Consider the following 21,672-nt stretch of genomic DNA (forward strand, 5'->3'; position numbering starts at 1 on the left):
CATGACCTATTCCTAATCGATTGAGTCGACACCTTAGCCTCCCGGGTCTGGCCCACCCTTCCAGCACACAGCAGATGACTCATACACTCAGCTATGTGTTTCTCTGAGCCTGTGAAGAGTGGGGTGTGTCAATTCACTCCTATTGGCTGCTGGATTTCAGGGTGCTCTACACTCTAGCTCTACAGTGTGTGTGATGTCAGATCCCGGCCCTCTGCCTTCTGCTGCTGCGAAATGTGAAAAAATTTTCTTTTGGAAGACTGGAGAGACGAGAGTGCTGCAGATAAACAGGCACAACTTTTATATAGGGGGATTTTGTTTCATTTATGTGCCTAACTTGAGACTAGTCACTTTGCTGGTTATATTCAAGGGATTACAAACACTTTAAACTGGAGTTTTTAGAAGTTATCAGAATGGTTGCATTCCTGCTGACTGATTTTAGTAAAAAAACAAAAAAAGCATATACCGATAGAAAACGTTTTTTGCAGTTCTGCCACTTGTTTTTTATACAAAATATTTCATTTGTATGAGGCACTCTAGCAACATTCGGAAGCTCTTATAGCAGTTTGTTAAACTTATGCCGTGTACACACATAGTCCGACCGGACTTTCCGAACGAGCTACCTGCCCACACACGGTACTTTTGCAGCAGACTAATACAGCGTACTAAGTCCCCCGGACTATCCGCCGTACTTTTAAAATGAACGGACTCGCCCACACACGCGGAGGAAAGTCTGCTCATTTTGAGCGCGTCTCCAGGTAGCCTGGTATGGACTTAAAGGGGAATCCCTACGCCGAAAAATCACCGTGGGGGTCCCCCCTAGATCCATATCAGACCCTTATCCGAGCACGCTACCCGGCCGGCCAGGGAAGGGGGTGGGGACGAGCCGTACCAGGCCGCGTGCTCTCAACATGGGTAGCGTGCTCGGATAAGGGTCTGATATGGACCTAGGGGGGGACCCCCCACGCCGATTCCCCTTTAAGTCCATACCAGATGACGGGCCAGCGACGCCTCCTTCGCTGGCCCCGGCTACCTGGAGACGCGCTCAAGATGAGTGGACTTTTCTCCGGGTGGGAAAAGTCTGTTCATTTCAAAAGTACCGCGGACTGGCACACACACGGCCAGATTGCCTGCTGAAATGCGAGTCCGGCGGACAGATTGGAGTGCAAAAATACTTTCTTAGTCCGCCGGACTTTTGGGTAAAAAAAAATCAGCCGGAGCCCACACACGGGCGGATTAAGTTAGACGGACTTTTCCACCAGATTATTTAAACGTGTGTATGAGGCATTACATAGTTTACCAGAAGAAATACCAAATCCGCCATGAAAACCTCCACCAATGATCAGCATTACTGTCTTTGGAAAGTATATGCTGTATTGTCCCTTTGAGAACTTACAAAATATTTTTTATGTTTAATATATATATTTCACAGATTGTGTATTATAATAATAAAGGTAAGCTTCCTATAATGTGGCATACTCTAGTGCAGTGTCATTTTTATTAAATGTAGTTCTCTTCACGTGGCTATCAGTGGTCAGTACATGAATCACAGAAGTAAAATGTCTCATTTCCGTACTTTAAGTTCTGTGATTGACAGTCATTGTGTAATTTTTACCGACAATTTTTTCATAGCATTTCTTATGTTATGTATCATCTGGGTATTCTAGACATGGTTCAACAGGAACAAGGAATGCAAAACGTTTCATTTTTGTCATATTCGTGACATCTCACTACTCTAGCATGATTTCTACTCTTTACTCTCACTTCTTGAAACAGTCAGTGCATGTCCTTTTAATAGTATTGCCCAATGATAGCTGACACCAATAGTAAATCATATTAATTGTTTCAAGATTTTAAAGCTAAAGTCAAATACCTGTTACATGTGTATGGGTTATATGCAAAGTTTGTCTTGTTACATGTATTACTTGTTTCTAAGTATGTTCATTGTAATAGTTATTCGATAAGACCTATAAGATAGATATTAGATCATACATGGCTAAGTGCCGGTTCACACTTGTGAACGTTGACTTGTGAGTTGATAACGAATGCAATGCGTACAAAAAAAACTAGATTCGCATGTCATCCAAAAAGTCTTTGTTTTCAATGACGGTCGTTCACATCTATTTGTTGCGTTTCCTCTACAAATGTGATGCAACAATAAAAAGGGTCCTGTGCGAGTTTACAGCACTGTGTTGCGAATTTAGTCTCCAAAGACATCAATGTAAATTGTTCTGGAATCGCATTGTTGGTTCAGATATGTGCAAATTCTTCACCTCCTGCTCCTCCTCCCAGTTCTGCCCCCTCATTTCTTGTTTCCTGTGTCCATCTACAAACAGACAAGATCATGGTCCCCAGACGTCAGAACACTGGCATTGACAACGAGGAACTCATCAGACTTTTCCATGCCAGGCCATATATATGGGACAGCCATATACCAGAATATAAGAAGATCAGAGGCTGAAATGAGGTTTTTAAAAGTTTGTATGCAGACTGGGAAGCCTTCACACCTCAAGTTTGCCAACATAAACGTAAGTATATTTCTGTTTATTCATCCCACTGACCACCAATGTAAGGAGCATTCTTCCCACTGACCACCAACGTAAGGGCATGCATCCCACTGACCACCACCAATGTAATGTTAAGGAATAGAGCATGTTTTCAGAAAGAGCGAAAGCCTCATCACCAACAAAGATAAATGGGAGAGAGGGTTGAGATGTTCCAGGGAGTGGTCGTGCATTTGGGAGGTTGAGTGTGTTCTCCCGCATAATTTCTCCAAAGCCTGAGTGAGAAAAAATGCTGCAGTCAGACAGAACTGCTCCCATACGAACCAATATTGATGTAGGTGAAGGAGTAATTTGCAGCAGCCACTGCCAGCAGAACAAATGAAAAAAAAATGTTATAATTAAAAAATGTTGTCCCGCAATCCTGATGTTCTTGCCGTTTATGGCACCAACACAGGGAAGTTGCAGCACTTCCAAAACAACTCCGCTTTAGTGTACCATTGCTCTTTGTTTGTTTTTTTTCATCACATCTTTTAGGACCTCCCAGATGGCGATATAGGTGTCCTGCAAAATTGTGCTCACAGTAGATTTTCCCAATTTAAACTCATGGAAGCTGGCAAATATATTTCCAGTTGCTAGGTACCTGAAAAAAAATTGAAAATTCATTATTTATTTTTTTTTTGTTACAGAAGTACACACTTCAAAGACACCAAAGACTGGAGCGTGAAGCAAGAAGTGGGTCTGGTGCCCCCTCCAAAGTGTCCCTATGCCTTCGCCAGATTACATGGATTTTCTGAAGCTAATTATAGAATTGAGGAAGTAAGTTATACAAAAATTGGTCACGCTACCATTTCTTTCTCTAATTAATCTGTCCTCCCCCTAACCTTCACTCCTCCCCCCTATGATCTTCATACTTTGTATTTCATAACAGAGTTACAATTTAACATTTTTGTATTGCAGCACAGAAGCAAGTTGGGAGGAGGAATAGCATCCTGCTACTGTTGATGTTGATGAAGGAGTATCATTTGCATGCACAAATCAAGAGGATTCATCTATGGAGGTACAGGGTGAGGCGATCGAGGTACAGGCCTTGAATGAGTTATCTGCTCAGAAGCCAGACAATGAGGATACTGATGTTTCTAAACCTTCCAGCAGAAGGCAAAGGCAAAAATCTACTTCTTGCAGGAAGCGAAGCATCAGGACAGCAGAACAGGCCGAAGACCCAGACCAGACAAATAAAGTACTCCACATAGTGTCGGTGATCAGTGAACAAATCGATGCCCAATGATGCCCTCATACAATGTTTGCAATAAGTTTGTTTGGTGCCTCTTCTTAAAGAGGTCTTGCCAGACCTTTACTTTGACGTGAGTATTGCAGTGCAATATTGCATACATTCCTTCACTGTGCCACGCCATGTTTTATGAAGGAACTGAGTTCAGCACCTTTTTTGAATTTGTAGATGACGACCTGTTAATGGCACTACCACTTTGTTGAGAATCCATATTGGATTTGTTTACGTTTTTTTAAATTTTTATTTATTTTTATTTTTTTTATTATTAATTTGGAAACTTGAATCATTTAATCCGATATTTGATCATATTTTTGATGGCTCAACTAGGGAAATAAAGAGGCAGAGAAGATTAGGGGGAGAGGGGAGATGAACATGCGAGGGAGGGAGGATGAGAGAGTGGGAGATGAGAGGGAGGATGAGATGGAGAGGTAGAGTTTCAGTTACTAATGTTTTGTAATTTAACTTTTTTGGTCCATGCAAACTTTTCATGTACATGTGGATTATGTTACAGTGGAATACATCTAAAAAGGGGGAGGAAGGGTGAGGTGGAGGTTTATGTGCTGTTTTTTGTAAAAATTTCCACAATGTACATGTGTGTTAATGCTAAAGGGTAAGAGACAGCTAGAGAGGTAGAGAGAGGGCGGAAGTTGAGGGGTCAGAGGAAGTTGGAGAGTGAAGGAAGAGATGGAGTGGGAGGATGAGGGGGAAGAAAGGGCATGAAGGGTGAGAGAAATGGAAAGACAAAAGGAGGAGATTGTTGTCTTCTCATTATGCTGTTCTTGTTATGTAAGAAGTTTGATTGTTTCCCAATATTTCTGAAAAGTATGTAATTACATGCAGATTACAAGTAAAAAAAAAAAACTGTAATAAATACTTTTTTGGAAGACAACTTTGGTGTGATATCTGTCAGAATTCCTTGTATTGCTTACTATGGTGCAAAACATTACATTTCACAAAGCATATCAATTAACCGCTTCTCGCCCGCCCTACAGTAGAATGAAGGCTTTAGAGCGGGCGCTTTCGTCCGGGAGGCCGTCCCTGGACGTCCTCGTGTTTACTTCCGCAATGCGTGCCGCCCGGAGACAGGCAAACACAGATCGCTGTAAACGGCCAATCACAGCGGCCGTTTACAGCGCGATCGGCATGTCCAATGTGAGATGATCTCATATGTAAACATATGAGATCATCTCTCAGCGCCACTCTCCCTCCTCACACAGACAGCGTGTGAGAGGGGAGAGATGAACGGCTGCAATGGCCGTAAGTGGGAAAAAATAAATAAATAAAGTGCCATGTTCCCCCAGTGCCATCCACCCCAGTGCTATCTGTCCCCAGTGCCACCTGTTAGTGCTATCTGTCCCCAGTGCCACGTATAAGTGCCATCTGTCATCAGTGCCACATAGTGCCATCTGTCATCAGTGCCACATAGTGCCATCTGTCATCAGTGCCACATAGTGCCATCTGTCATCAGTGCCACATAGTGCCATCTGTCATCAGTGCCACATATTAGTGCCATCTGTTATCAGTGCCACGTGTCATCAATGCCACTTATCAGTGCCATCTGTCATCAGTGTCACGCGTCATCAGTGCCACGTATTAGTGCCATCTGTCATCAGTGCCACGTATTAGTGCCACGTGTCATCATTGCCACGTATAAGTGCCATCTGTCATCATTGCCACGTATCAGTGCCATCTGTCATCAGTGTCACGTGTCATTGTCCTGGTGCTCCAGGGCCTTCAAAGGTGTATTAGGTAGTCAACAAGTTAGATGTGTAATTTATGCTCCTAGAACACCTGATGGCGCTCCCTGCATGTTGGGCCTCTCTATGTGGCCAGGCTGTGAAAAAGTCCCACACATGTGGTATTGTAATACTCAGGAGGAGTAGCAGAATTTTTTGGGGGGTGTCATTTGTGGTATACACATGCCATGTGAGAGAAATAACCTATTGCAATGACAATTTTGTGGAAAAATTTTTAAAAAATTAAAAATCTTAATTTTGCAAAGAAATGTGGGAAAAAAATGACAACATCAAAAAGCTCACCATGCCTCTTACTAAATACCTTGGAATGTCTACTTTCCAAAAAGAGGTCATTTGGGGGGTATTTTTACTTTCCTGGCTTGTTCGGGACACAATAAATGAGATAGGCCACCAGTACATCAGATGTGATCAATTTTGTGTGATTTGCACCACAGCTTGTAGACTTCCTAACTTTCACAAAGACCAAATAATATCCACTAATTTGGGTTATTTTTACCAAAGATATGTAGCAGTATAAATTGTGGCCAAAATTTATGAAGAAAAATTAATAATTTGCAAAATTTTATCACAGAAACAAAGAAAAATGCCTTTTTTTTTCAAAATTTTCGTTATTTTTTCATGTATAGCGCAAAAAATTAAAAACCCAGAGGTGATCAAATACCACCAAAAAAAGCTTGATTTGTGGGGGAAAATAAAGGACAAAAAATTAATTTGGGTACAGTGTTGCATGACTGAGTAATTGTCATTCAAAGTGTGAGAGCACCGAAAGCTGAAAATTGGTCTGGGCAGGAAGGGTGTTTAAGTGCCCAGTAAGCAAGTGGTTAAATTTACCTTAACCACTTCCAGACCAGCCACCGCAGTTTTACTGTGGCAAGTTGGCTCTCCTGCGCAAAGCCATGTAACTGTACGTGGGCTCGTGGGGCCTGGATAGCAGGGGTGCCCACTGCACAACGGAGGTGCCGATGCTTATGTCCAACTGTTGCGATGACCGCAGCCATGAGCGATCATGAGCTGGAGACACAGAACAGGGAAGAGTGTGTGTAAACCCACACTTCCCTGTTTTGTTCAGACGGGAGTGACAGATCGTGTGTTTCTATTAGCTAGGAACCACAATCTGTCACTTCCTGTAGTTGGTCCCTCCCCCTTCAGTTAGAATCACCTCCCAGGGCACACAGTTAACCCCTTCACCGCTCCCTAGTGTTAACCCCTTCACTGCCAGTGACATTTTTACAGTAATCAATGCATTTTTAATCGCACTGTTCGCTGTATTAATGCCAGTGGTAACAAAAATGTGTCAAAATTGTCCGATGTGTCCGCCTTAATGTCGCAGTCACAATAAAAAAATCGCAGATTGCCACCATTACTAGTAAAAAAAAAATGCTATAAAGCTATCCCCTATTTTGTAGACGCTATAACTTTTGCGCAAACCAATCAATATACACTGATTGCGATTTTTTTTTTTTCTTCCAAAAATATGTAGAAGAATACATATCGGCCTAAACTGAGGGAATTTATATATATATATATATATATAATATATATATATAATTTTTTTTTGGGGGGGGGATATTTATTATAGCAAAAAGTAAAAAATACCACCAAAAGAAAGCTCTATTTGTGGGGGAAAAAAGGATGTCCATTTTATTTGGGTACAACGTCGTACGACCACACAATTGTCAGTTAAATTGACACAGTTCTGAATCGCAAAAAGTGCTTTGGTCAGGAAGGGGGTCAATTCTTCCGGGGCTGAAGTGGTTAATGTAACAAGCAATCTTTCAGCTGGCTCCACACTATTCCCGAAGGTTGTGTTCTGACGCTCCAAATGAGTTCCAAGTAATACATTGAAACTAAGAAATAAAAACACAAAACCAAAGTAAGTGACAGGCTAAGGGTGAAGTGTGTTCAAAGAATGGTAAAAGGCAAGAGTGCTAGTGAGAGAATAGAAGGCAGAGCAGGAAGGAGGTTGATGAGGGAGGAGGAGAAGAAAGAGGGGTACAGGTACTAACCTATTTACTGACATCCGGGAATAGTTGAAGAACTTCTCTTCTTGTTGCCGGAGATCATTTTAGAGGATCCTGGACTGGCCTCTGTCTTCCTTATTTGAAGTTATTGGATGGACCCAATATCTTCGTGTTCTCATCAGTGTCCTCCTCCTCCTCCTGGCTTTGTCCACCAGGACTGCAGCAGTAGCAGTAACAACTGTTGCCATGATCAACGGGAAAAAAATAAAAATAAACCGGAAGTGCACAGGAAGTTAACACCCATTTTTTTGCTTGCCTTTTGATTGGCCTGAACACAAATAGCATCTGAGCCTAACTAACATGGTAAGTGCATTAAGTCGCATTACAATCGCGCTGTTAATAACCAATGTAAACTCACACTGCCGAATAGCAGAAATTTGCATCGCAATCGCACCGCACAAGTGTGAACAGGCACTAAATGTGCATGTGTAAGGCACAGTTCACATCTAAGCACTTTAGTGTGTTTAAAAAAAACTCCTCCTTGTGGCATTAGCTGTGTGGTTTCCAGCAAATGCACTTTTATTTGCGAGTAATGGCAATATTTTAATGATGCAAATTACCAAAGTTATAATTTTAAGTTATAAACTTGGTTATACACAGTCAACAGTGCTAAGATGTGAACGTGTCCAAATGTTTGTCATCAGGAGATAACCAAGCTTTGTAGAGTTACATGAGGGGGCAAGAGTTGTAAATGCATATGCACTTTTTCAAGTTGTTTGTGATAAGTAGGGGTGCATTATGCTGTAAATGTTCACACACTAAACTTTTTCAAACTATCCTCTGTGTGAGCAGCTGCAGACATTACTTAAGTAATAAAGGCAACAAAGTGTTATGTGCACATTCACTGACCAGACGAATTCGGAGGACTAGGCGGCTCATGCCCCACTTCTGATGCAGGATAGGAAGATGTTTGACGACTGGTTGCCTTCTATGAGATCACAAGAATAGTTGACCGTGAAAATGCAAAATGACTGACCATCCCTATGAAGCAATCGGCTTAGTGTGTCCTCTCTGATCTAAAGGTACCCATAGACCTAAAGATTAGCACCTAAATCAGCTGGATTAGGCAGTGATCTGCTCTTGTCCATGAGAACCCATGACTGTTGTCTAAACATACTGAATTTATTATTACTAAATGATAGGATTGGATTGGGCTTAGCATTTTTAAAGACTTGCATGTGCTTAATGTCTTTTGATGTGCTTATGTAGCAGATTACCTTTGATATATTTAATATGTATTTAGGTAAATGATTATTATACCTGTTAACCAGACTCCAGGTACACCTGAAATTACATAATTGCTGGCAATGCTTTACTGATTTTACAGTGTTGTGGCCAAAACATGGTATCGCTTCCTACGGACTGAACATTGTTCACACTTTAAGGGTTATTTCTGGAGCTATTAATGTTAAAGTGCAAGTTCTTTTGACGTGTTTGTTTTTGAAATTTTGGCTACAGTAGGGAAGGGATAGCTTCTCTGACAGGTTTTCATTACTTTTGAACTTGCTGATTATATTACCCCTTACTTCCTGTTCATTTATGCAGCACAATGCTTATGCTGTGTCATTTGACCCCCTGTAATACCTGCTGATCCTGCCTGGCTATGCCCTCCTCTTTGTAAACTGACCACGGTGTATCATGGCTGCTGAGCCCTGACAGCGTGGTCAGTTTACGTGCCTCCGGCATCAGCAGCCTGCTGTATCCTCTGTACTCTCTCCCCCATCCCTTCCGGCCTGTCAGCTTGTGACAGTGCCTACCCCTGCAGCTCAAACACCTTTACGTCTTAATACCAGCCCCTCTGTTTTTATCTTGTGTGCCCCTGTGAGTGATTTATAAAATACCTAATTTCACAGCTCTTCCCGGCAATCACATGATAGGCCATCTCTCTCTCCCCTCCTCCTCATCTCCCGAGTGATGACAGTGGGGGGAATCTTGGCCCCACCCGCTGCATCTGTCAGGGGGGGAGAGGAGAAAGCCATGTGATCGCTGAGAAGAGCTGTGAAATGAGGTAAAGCAGGCTTTTTTTATAAATCACTCACACAGAGGCAAACCGGATTAGAACACAGAGAGGATGGTATGAAGATGTGATAGTGGCTTAAAAAACACTTTAAGGGTCCGGAAGAAGCTCAGCAAGTGTGAAGCGTGCATTACCTGCGTTCCCGGCACAGCCAGAAAATTGCTCTCATGCCTTAGTGTAATAGGAAAGCAGGGGGGCTGGCAGGAACACCAGGTATTTCACACAAAGTAAGAAATACAAAGAGAATAGGATATTTTTTCATACAGATACATAGTACAGCAGGACCATATCAGTAATATGAAATGTTAGGTTAACATATTCTTTAATACTTTGCAATATTTATTGAATGCAGTAGATTGGTATTTAAAGTGTATGTATAAGCAAAACTTTTTAAATTAATTTTAAAATGGTTGTAAAGTTTTTTTTTACCTGAAATAAAAAAAACATGTTATACTTACCTTCTCTGTGCAATGATTTTGCACAGACTGGCCCCGAACCACCTCTTCTGGGGTCCCCACCAACACTCTTGGCTCCTCCTCTTCCATATTTTCCCCCATAGCAAATGTTTCCATAGACGCACACAGTGTGGTTCGGCCCCACCCCCTGCTCCCTCCTCACAGATTTTGATTGACAGAAGCAGAAGCCAAAGACTCCCACCGCTGCCGCTGTGCTTGTGAGGAAAGAGAGAGAGCAACAATGCTGCTCGTAGGCACAGAGCTGGGTAGAAAGAAGAGCCAGATTAAGTATTTATACTTTAGCTGGGAATGAACAAACAAGATCCCCTGTCACTAAACACAGCTCTTTGTTGTTTACATTCACAGAACTGTGTTCAATGAAGCTCAGAGCTGACCACTGGGTGCCAGAGGTTAATCATTGGCTGGGACCCAGTGATTGACATGATGGGCTGTGACTAATAGCAGTACAGCTGGGCCAGCAGGCGCATTCGCATTCCCTGCCTGAACGCACGGATCATGTACTAGGTACATGATCCAGTGCAGGCAGGCCGCTTTGCTATCACATGTAAGTTATATGGTCGACAAGCAGTTATTACAATTTTTAGTCCCTTTTTTTTTGCTCTCCCTGATTTCCTTTCAGATTTTGTCTGGGAGACAGCAGGAAGTGAAAGGACATCTCCCCAAACAGGCATTCCAATTGTTTGGGCTTTAATGTAGTTGTAGATATACTTTTTCAGTTGTTCACCCATGAGAGGAAGTACCACAGTAGGAACAATTTTGGTAGTGTTAAGCCACTGACTCATGCACTTTACTAAAGTAAAACCATTTTTGTTGAAGAGTTCATAACTTTATAACAGTTTACGTTATGTAAAAAAAAACTAGCCTAGTAGAGAATTAGACACAGGAGCTGAGGAAGGAGCAAAAAAACATTTAATCTATAGTTTGAAGCTTCTTTTCCCAGGTAGTTTGCTATAATAGACTTTTGTAATGTATCCAGAGTATGACTTGGCAGACTGCCCTGCTTTTTATCAGATTCTCCATAAATAACTGTTTAAGAACCACAGGTGGGAACTAGCTGTTGACAGTTTGAAAAAATTTCTAGGACCGTGATCTCTCTGTTATCTTAAATTGGATTTATTGTTCTTATCAGAATTTTTTAACACATGAACAAAACCACTTTTACTTTTGAAAGAGTTACGTGTAATTAACTAAGTGTGTGTATATATGTATGGCCAAAGCATTTTAAATTTTTGATAGAGCAGGGTTAAAACCCAATTTAGTTAATTTTTTTACTGTCTGGGCCCATTTCATCTTTAGTTCATCTGCTGGAGACCCAAAAGAAAGTAATAGAAATCTCTATAAAGGGAGTGTAATTCCCATTTTAGACACTTGGCGTAAGAAAAGTGCTCCTATTGGAAGGTTTACCCTCGCCTCTTGTTCTGGTAACAAATCTCAATTTTGAATTACCATCACTGTGTCTTTCCTGCAGTGGTCACTACTACCAATAGAGAGGGTACATCTGCATAGCCAGGACAAAGACAGAATAAAAAAAAACTCAACGGGTTAAAATGTGTTTCTTCTATATCCAAAACTAAAAAGGTGTTGGATATACATACGCTTTAATTTTAATCCATAATTTGGTTATTACCTTTTACTTACAGAAGTGACTTGCAAACTGTCTTGGGGATACGTGACATCAGTTTAATTATTTTATATATGTGAAATGTATGGGGTTTGGATTAATGTAAACAAAGATTTATTTTAAGAGAATTGGGGCACAACATTTTTGTTGCCTTTCTATATTGTGGATAATGCATGGAAGTTAATTCTTCATACTAAGTATCTATAGATATATCTTTCCCGCTCTACTGAACATACAGAAACAAGTATTGGACATGTCTTAACTCAAATAAATGGCTGTCAGGAGGGACTCACCATCTTCATTCTAAAGTCGTTAATGTTAAATAGAATAGAATTACTTTGAGCCCACTGTCCCTCAAAAAGTGAAGGATGGTGCCATAAGACACTGATGTATCATTTTGTTTGCTCATCAGCTTATATGTTTTTGGAAGTTTTGCTAAGTTCTTTGTCACTATCCTGTTCAATGTGGGGTCAATGTTCCTCTTGTGGACATGGCCAGGGAGGTTGGCTACATTCCTGTAGACCTTAAACTCCTTAATATTATTGCAACTGTAGTCACAGGAACAATAAGCTACTGGAGATGGTCTTATAGCCTTTACCTTTGGCATGTTGGTCTGTACTTTTTCTTCCCGATGATCACTTTAAACAACTACCTTCTTTGCTTTTTCTTGTTAATTTCCAGTGCTTTTCTCCATGTAAATAGGCAAACTGACTAAAACAAGATTGGAGGCAGTGTGATACTAAGTACAGAAAACAGTTTATTTTAAAAATCTCTATGATTCATCTATTTATAAACTTTCCCAGGGGTAGCAACAACTCTGTCAAGGCCATTTTAAAATATCATAGAGTAATCAGTAATTTATCTCTTCAATATCTTAGAACAAGTGATACTTTTCTCTTGTATCACTTTCTTTGCTTTACTGTGTGACATACCAGACTTAAATATAATATGCATGAGACAATTTCTTTTAATTATATCACTTTTCAAATTTTTTGTTTTTTGTGAGATAAAAGGGTACCAACAAATTTTTCCACGTTTGTATTGTTCTGTAGTAAACCTAAAATAAGCTCGAAAGGGGTTAAAATTAAATCCCATCTTCATTTCATCAGTAGAGAACAACCCTGTAGCTGTGATGATAAAAGCAACCATATGTCCATACTGTGGATGATTATGTCTTCTGGTTTATGAGGCAGGAATAATGCTGTACACTTAATTTCTTCATTTATTAATAAAAGTTCATTTCTTTCTGGAATTTAATTTCATGTTTTTTAGCTCCAGGAAGGGGGATGATATATGACTTGCAGAAAAAGATCACAGTGCGATCTGGTGTACACTTGTGTGCAATAATGGCAACCTGCTCTCACAAAACTTTGTCTTTGAATCTTAAAACACGATTAAAGCCCTGCTTGTGAAATGTTTTCAAGCTGTGTCCTTTAAAAAAAAAAAAAAAATCTGCTTGTGTTATTTTTAAACGATCTCACATTAGTTTGCATGTGTTCATATTACATTGGAGTAAAACTTGTAGAAGTATCTTTCACTACTTCAAACTAGGTGAAAGCTGCCAACAGAGTCTTTAAAAGGCACTGTATCAGACAAGTAAAAATTCATCATTCTTTGTTAACTGAAGTATTTATTGCGGCCGCATGAATTCAGTGGATGTGGGGGGACAAGCAGTAGAAAATAGACTGTAGTTGGATTTTCCAAAGAAGTAATTTTGTAAGCATAGAGATTACAAGAAGCTTGGTCCCTCACTGAGGGGGTAGGCTGAGAGGGGGGGTCCATTTTGAGGGGATTGGGGGCTAGGGGATGGGCTGGGCTGAGGGTTTGTACTGACAAGGGTGGTCAATACTAAAGGGGGGTTTGCACTGGGAGAGAAATGACCGTACTGAGGGGTGGATTTAGGGTGGGGTGGGGGGGCTATCTGTACTGGGGTGAAATTGGGGCTGCTCTATTTGGGTGGGGGAGGAGGAGGTAAATTTTGGTTGGGTTATGTACCCTGCGCTCTGTGTTATGCACGCCTGAGTTCTGCAGTATGGACACTACGTTGTGCATTATACCTGCTGTCTTCAGCTTTCTAAACTCTTTAGAAAGTGCACATCATGTTAAAAAAAATCTTCCTGTTTCAGCAGTGGGAGGGAAGTCTGGGCATACACTTTGTGTGAGCTGATTGGAGGAAAGTCACAGCCCCCCTTTCCACATATGCAGAGGAACGAAGACACCTGCAGAGCTGGGCTGTGACTAGACAAACTCTATGCTTATCTATCATCTAAGTTCCCTGACAACACAAATATACAGCTGATTTTATCTCCTGTGTCGGAAAACAGCAGAAAGACACGAGATTTAAGGCTTTGGAAAGAGATAAGTAAAAACTACAGATATGTGCCCAGGTCAGATTTCATGATTGGGGTTTACATCCACTTTAAGATGGGATACTGCTAACCTCTGCACAATAAATACATTATACACTACTGAAATGAGCGTGCTAAGGCTTATACAGTATCTCACAAAAGTGAGTACACCCCTCGTATTTTTGTAAATATTTTCTTATATCTTTTTATGTAACAACACTGAAGAAATGGTACTTTACTACAATGTTAAGTAGTGAAGTGTACAGCTTGTATAACAGTGTAAATTTCTCCTCAAAATAACTCAACACAGAGCCATTAATGTCTAAACTGCTGGCAACAAAAATGAGTACACCTTTAAGTGAAAATATCCAAATTGGGTTAGCCATTTTACCTCCCCGGTGTCATGTGACTCGTTAGTATTACAAAGTCTCAGGTGTGAATGGGGAGCAGGTGTTTTAAATTTGGTGTTATCGCTCTCACTCTCTCATAATGGTCACTGGAAGTTCAACATGGCACCTCATGGCAAAGAACTCTCTGAGGATCTGAAGAAAAGAATTGTTGCTCTACATAAAGATGGCCTAGGCTATGAGAAGATTGCCAAGACCTTAAAACTGAGCTGCAGCACAGTGTCCAAGACCATGCAGCGGTTTAACAGGACAGGTTCCACTCAGAACAGGCCTTGTCATGGTCGACAAAAGAAGTTGCGTGCACATGCTCAGCATCATATCCAGAGGTTGTCTTTGACAAATAGATATATGAGTGCTGCCAGCATAGCCGCAGAGGTTGAGGAGGGGGGGGGGGGGGGTCAGCCTGTCAGGGCTCAAGCCATACACTGCATCAAATTGGTCTGCGCTGTCATTCCTCTTTTGAAGATGATGCACAAGAAAGCCTGCAAACAGTTTGCTGAAGACAAGCAGACTAAGTACACAGATTACCAGAGCCATGTCCTGTGGTCTGATGAGACCAAGATAAACCTAGTGGTTCAGATGGTGTCACGCGTGTGTGGTGGTAACCAGGTGAGGAGTACAAGTGTGTCTTGCCTACAGTCAAGCATGTTGGTGGGAGTGTCATTGCCCGGGGCTGCATGAGTGCTGCTGGCACTGGGGAGGTACAGTTCATTGAGGGGGGTGGGTGCTGTTATGTTTTTATTTTTTATGTGATTTTTTGATAGATACAGTGGATATAAAAAGTCTACACACCCCATTAAAATTATCCACTTAACGACCGCACCATAGCCGTATGACACCTACAGCGTGGCTGGATAACTGGGAGGGCGTACATTGATGTTCTCCCAGAATTGTGCGCCCCCTGGGAATATCCGGAGGACCCCCTGCATCACGGTAAATGGCTGCGGACAGCGGCCGTTTACCACGTGATTGCTCTGTTAAATGATGGAGCAGTCACTTGTAAACAAACCGGCGTCAGGTCCGGTTCCTCTCTCCCCTTTCTGTACCGATGGGTACAGTGTGAGCGGCGAGGGGAGAGATCAGGTGCAGCAATGCTGTGGGCTGGATCTATAGTGCCCACAGCGCTGATCTGTGCTCATCCAGCCATCCATCCATGCTCAGCCATCCATGATGTCATACTCATCCAGCAATTCATCTTTTCATACTCCGCAATACTCATCCATCCATGCTCAGCCATCCCATCAATACTCAGTCGTACTCAGCCATACCCAGACATCCCATCCATACCCGGCGGTACTCATTCATGCTCAGTCATCCCCATCCATGACTCATCCATGCCACATCAATTCTCATCCATGCCACTACAGTGCCTCACAAAAGTGTAATAGGTAGTCAAATTAGATTTGAAAATGATGCCCCTAGAATACCTGATGGTGTTCCCTGCATGTTGGGCCTCTATATGAGGCCAGGCTGTGTAAAAGTCTCACCCATGTGGTATTGCCATACTCGGGAGGAGTAGGATAATCTATTTTGGGGTGTAATTTTTGGCATGTACATGCTATGTGTTAGAAATTGTGTATAAATGGACAACTTTGTGTTAAAAAAAAATGCGTTTTCATTTTCCAAAAACTTGTAAAAAAAATGACATGCTCAAAAGACTCAATTTACCTCATAGATTATACGTTGGGTTATTTTAGTTTCAAAATTGGGTCATTTTGGGGGGTTTCTATTGTCCTGGTGCTCCAGGGCCTTCAAAAGTGTAATGCAGCGTACACACGATCAGAATTTTGATCAGAAAAAGCTCAGATGGTTTTCCCGATGGAATTTCTGATGGGATTTCTCTCAAGCTGTCTTGCATACACACGGTCACACCAAATTTCGACCGTCAAGAATGCGGTGACATACAACATGTATGACGGAACTAGAAAAAGGAAGTTCAATAGCCAGTAGCCAATAGCTTCTGTATCATAGTTGAATCTGAGCATGCGTGAGTTTTTACTCATCGGAATTGCATACACATGAACGGAAATTCCGATAGAAATTTGTTCCGTCTGAAAAATTGAGAACCTGCTCTCAATCTTTTGCTGGCTGAAATTCGGCCAGCAAATTCTGATGGAGCATACACACGGTCTTATTTTCTAATGAAAAGTTTTCATCAGTCTTTTGTTGGCCGAAATTCCGACCGTGTGTACTCGGCATAAGAGGTAGTCAAGAAATTATGTAATTTATGCTCCAAGAACGCCTGATGGCGCTCCCTGCATGTTGGGCCTGTGTATGTGGCCACGCTGTGTAAAAGTCTCACACATGTGGTATCGCCATACTCAGAAGGAGTAGTAGAATGTGTTTTGGGGTTTTAATTTGCGCTAAGCATATGCTGTGTGTTATAAATAACCTGCTAATATAACAATTTTGTGAAAAAAAAAAAAGAAATCTTGATTTTGCACATACTTGTGGGAAAAAACTCACCATGCCTCTTACTAAATACCTTGGAATGTCTACTTTCCAAAAAGTGGTCATTTGGGGGGTATTTTACTTTCCTGGCTTGTTAGGGTCTCAAGAAATGTGATAGGCTATCAGTGCATCAGGTGTGATCAATTTTCAGAGATTGGCACCATAGCTTGTGGACTCTATAACTTTCATAAAGACCAAATAATATACATGGATTTGGGTTATTTTTACCAAAGATATGTAGCAGTATAAATTTTAGCCAAAATTTATGAAGAAAATTACGAATTTGTAAAATTTTATAACAGAAACAAAGAAAATGTGGGATGAGCTATCGTAGATATATGGAGCAGCTGCAACTATTAAGTAGTGATCTAACACCAATGATAAGTATACAGTATAAAATAATAGTGCGCTAATCCTTTAAAAAGTGTGAATCAATAGAAATATCCAATAACACATATACACAAAATCTTATTAAATTAGTAATACCATAATAAAAATGGTTAACTGATGAAAACCAGACACCAATATACGATATTAAATTGAATTACAAATAAAAAGTGTTCAAAAATATTCCACATGCAGTTCAGAATTAATGTGCAGATTTTTCTGTGATAAACGTACCGTAAATTAGTTCACTCCAACATCTGTGCCACACATATCTAATACAAATGTGTGATTCACAAGAACTGTAACCGCCACCTCTGAGTAAAATGCCTGCTCACCTCAACTATAGACCCCCCTGTGGGTCAAATCAGGCATTATAGATGCAGATAAGGGATTAACCACATTGGAACAGAACATCAGCTGTACTTAATAGATCCTGTGTATTCCTCTTCATACACCTTGGAACCCACTCCTATCTCACAGGATTCAGGCACCTGTATACCCCTGTTAAAATGTCAGGTTTCTGTGATGTCAAAAAATGAGACAAAGATATATAAATAATTTCAGAACTTTTTCCACCTTTTAATGTTGATGTTTAAATTGAAGAACAAACTAAAATCTTTTAGGGGGGGAGTAAAAAAAAAAAATGTGGTTGCATAAGTGTGCACACCCTCTTATAACTGGGGATGTAGCTGTGTTCAGAATTAAGTAATCACATTCAAACTTGTGTTAAATATAAGTCAGTACACACCTGCCATCATTTAAAGTGCATCTGATTAACTTCAAATAAAGTTCAGCTGCTCTAGTAGGTCTTTCCTGATATTTTCTTAGTCGCATCCTACAGCAAAAGCCATGGTCCGCAGAGAGCTTCCAAAGCATCAGAGGGATTTCATTTTTAAAAGGAATCAGTCAGGAGAAGGTTGCAAAAGAATTTCCAAGGCATTAGATATACCATGGAACACAGTGAAGACAGTCATCATAAAGTGGAGAAAATGTGGCACAGCACTGACATTATGAAGAGCTGGACGTCCCCCCAAAATTGATGAAAAGACAAGAAGAAAACTGGTCAGGGAGGCTTCCAAGGGGCCTACAACAACATTAAAGGAGCTGCAGGAATATCTGGCAAGTACTAGCTTTGTGGTACATGTGACAACAATCTCCCCTATTCTTCATATGCCTGGGCTATGCGGTAGATTGGCAAGACGGAAGCCTTTTTTTTTACAAAGAAAAACATTTAAGCCCGGCTTAATTTAGCAAAAACACATCTGAAGTCTCCCAAAAGCACGTGGGAAAATGTGTTATGGTCTGATGAAACCTATATATATACAGTGGTGTGAAAAAGTGTTTGCCCCCTTCCTCATTTCCTGTTCCTTTGCATGTTTGTCACACTTAAGTGTTTCGGAACATCAAACCAATTTAAACAATAGTCAAGGACAACACAAGTAAACACAAAATGCAATTTGTAAATGAAGGTGTTTATTATTAAAGGTGAAAAAAAATCCAAACCATCATGGCCCTGTGTGAAAAAGTGATTGCCCCCCTTGTTAAAACATACTATAACTGTGGTTGTCCACACCTGAGTTCAATTTCTCTAGCCACACCCAGGCCTGATTATTGCCACACCTGTTCACAATCAAGGCATCACTTAAATAGGAGCTGCTTGACACAGTAAGGTCCACCAGAAGATCCTTAAAAGCTACACATCATGCCGAGACCCAAAGAAATTCAGGAACAATTGAGAAAGAAAGTAATTGAGATCTATCAGTCTGGAAAGGGTTATAAAGCCATTTCCAAAGCTTTTGGAATCCAGCGAACCACAGTGAGAGCCATTATCCACAAATGGCGAAGACATGGAACAGTGGTGAACCTTCCCAGGAGTGGCCGTCCGCCCAAAATTACCCCAAGAGCGCAGCGACGACTCATCCAAGAGGTCACAAAAGACCCCACAACAACGTCCAAGGAACTGCAGGCCTCACTTGCCTCAGTTAAGGTCAGCGTTCATGCCTCCACCATCAGGAAAAGACTGGGCAAAAATGGCCTGCATGGCAGAGTTCCAAGGAGAAAACCACTGCTGAGCAAAAAGAACATCAAAGCTCGTCTCAATTTCTCCACAACACATCTTGATGATCCCCAAGACTTTTGGGACAACATTCTGTGGACCGATGAGACAAAAGTGGAACTCTTTGGAAGGTGTGTGTCCAAGTATATCTGGCGTAGAAGGAACACTGCATTTCATAAAAAGAACATTATACCAACAGTAAAATATGGTGGTGGTAGTGTGATGTTCTGGGGCTGTTTTGCGGCTTCAGGACCTGGAAGACTTGTCGTGATAAAAGGAACTATGAATTCTGCTGTCTACCAAGAGATCCTGAAGGAGAATGTCCGACCATCTGTTCGTGTACTCAAGCTGAAACGAACTTGGGTTCTGCAGCAGGACAATGATCCTAAACACACCAGCAAGTCAACCACCGAATGGCTGAAGAAAAACAAAATGAAGACTTTGGAGTGGCCTAGCCAAAGTCCTGACCTGAATCCTATTGAGATGTTGTGGTATGACCTTAAAAAGGCCGTTCATGCTCGAAAACCCTCTAATGTAACTGAATTAGGACAATTCTGCAAAGATGAGTGGGCCAAAATTCCTCCAGGACGCTGTAAAAGCCTCATTGCACGTTATCGCAAACGCTTGGTTGCAGTTGTTGCTGCTAAGGGTGGCCCAACCAGTTATTAGGTTTAGGGGGCAATCACTTTTTCACACAGGGCCATGATGGTTTGGATTTTTTTTCACCTTTAATAATAAACACCTTCATTTACAAATTGCATTTTGTGTTTACTTGTGTTGTCCTTGACTATTGTTTAAATTGGTTTGATGTTCCGAAACACTTAAGTGTGACAAACATGCAAAGGAACAGGAAATGAGGAAGGGGGCAAACACTTTTTCACACCACTGTATATATATATATATATATATATATATATATATATATATATATATATATATATACACTTTTTGAGCTGCCAAATTCAAAATCCCAAAAATAAAAAATACTAGGAAATAGCTGCCAGCACTCAACACTTCCTCAAAATGTGACAATATGAACATATGTATACCCGATGTGCGGCGCAAAAAAATATATACAATATACTAAAGATAATATGTATATAATAAGATATTGTGTAATCCCCAATTATAGTGCAAGTGCTCAGTAATAGATGAATAAAGTGCAAGTGCTACGGAATTACACTATTGCACGCCTCTATTATTCTCTGTATGCATATGAGGTGATCTTTCAAAAATACCGGACAGAAGTTATGGCTTTATTGATCAGCATTCTTACCAGGAGGTGGAGTGAATATGGGATCTACGTTTACCATTAACCAGCCGTTATATGGATGATGACCATCTAAGCTGTTACCATTTACTACAGGCTTGTTTTTAAAGCCCTTAACCACTTGCCTACTGGGCACTTAAACACCCCTCCTGCCCAGACCAATTTTCAGCTTTCGGTGCTCTCACACTTTGAATGACAATTACTGAGTCATGCAACACTGTACCCAAATGAATTTTTGTCCTTTTTTCCCCCACAAATAGAGCTTTTTTTGGTGGTATTTGATCACCTCTGGGTTTTTAATTTTTTGCGCTATAAATGAAAAAATAACGAAAATTTTGAAAAAAAAAGGCATTTTTCTTTGTTTCTGTGATAAAATTTTGCAAATTATAAATTTTTCTTCATAAATTTTGGCCACAATTTATACTGCTACATATCTTTGGTAAAAATAACCCAAATTAGTGGATATTATTTGGTCTTTGTGAAAGTTAGAAAGTATACAAGTTGTGGTGCGAATCACACAAAATTGACCACATCTGATGTACTGGTGGCCATCTCATTTCTTGTGTCCCGAACAAGCCAGCAAAGTAAAAATACCCCCCAAATGACCCCTTTTTTGAAAGTAGCCATTCCAAGGTATTTAGTAAGAGGAATGGTGAGCTTTTTGATGTTGTAATTTTTTCCCACAATTCTTTGCAAAATGAAGATTTTTTATTTTATTTAAATTTTTTCCACAAAATTGTCATTGTAATAGGTTATTTCTCTCACGTGGCATGTGTTTACCAGAAATAATGTCCCAAAATAAATTCTGCTAAATGATATATTGCTCACACATGCCATGGTTATATGTGGAATTACACCCCAAAATAAATTTTTGCTGCTTCTCCTGAGTATGGGGATACCACATGTGTACGATTTTTGTGAGCCTAGCCGTGTACAGGACCCCGAAAACCAGTGTTGGCTGGTGAAGTTTTAGGATAGGGGCGCCAGACCCCACCCTTTCTTTTTGACCCCTCCTGCTTAGTGAAAATGGGCGTGATTTCAGCGAAATAGTGGGCATGGCTTAATGGTGTGG

General features: G+C 40.8%; 1 protein-coding gene across 2 annotated transcripts in view; it reads left to right on the forward strand.

Annotated features, from left to right (window-relative positions):
• Positions 1–21,672, forward strand: part of ATG5 (autophagy related 5) — a 286,210-nt gene that overhangs the window by 160,030 nt on the left and 104,508 nt on the right. Inside the window, exons 7-9 of one of the 2 annotated variants that reach the window (XM_077487174.1) lie at positions 2,334–2,525; positions 3,188–3,317; positions 3,459–4,153. The exons of the other annotated variant lie outside the window; for it this stretch is intronic. Of the exons in view, the coding sequence (XP_077343300.1) occupies positions 2,334–2,525; positions 3,188–3,295 (300 nt within the window). The 3' untranslated portion in view covers positions 3,296–3,317; positions 3,459–4,153. Of the gene's footprint in view, positions 1–2,333; positions 2,526–3,187; positions 3,318–3,458; positions 4,154–21,672 lie in introns of those variants that run through there. 2 annotated transcript variants of the gene reach the window in all.

Source organism: Lithobates pipiens, unplaced genomic scaffold (genome assembly GCF_037356315.1).
Source record: "Lithobates pipiens isolate NorthernLeopardFrog02 unplaced genomic scaffold, aLitPip1_a1.2 Scaffold_18, whole genome shotgun sequence".
In the NCBI taxonomy this organism is placed as follows: Eukaryota; Metazoa; Chordata; class Amphibia; order Anura; family Ranidae; genus Lithobates; species Lithobates pipiens.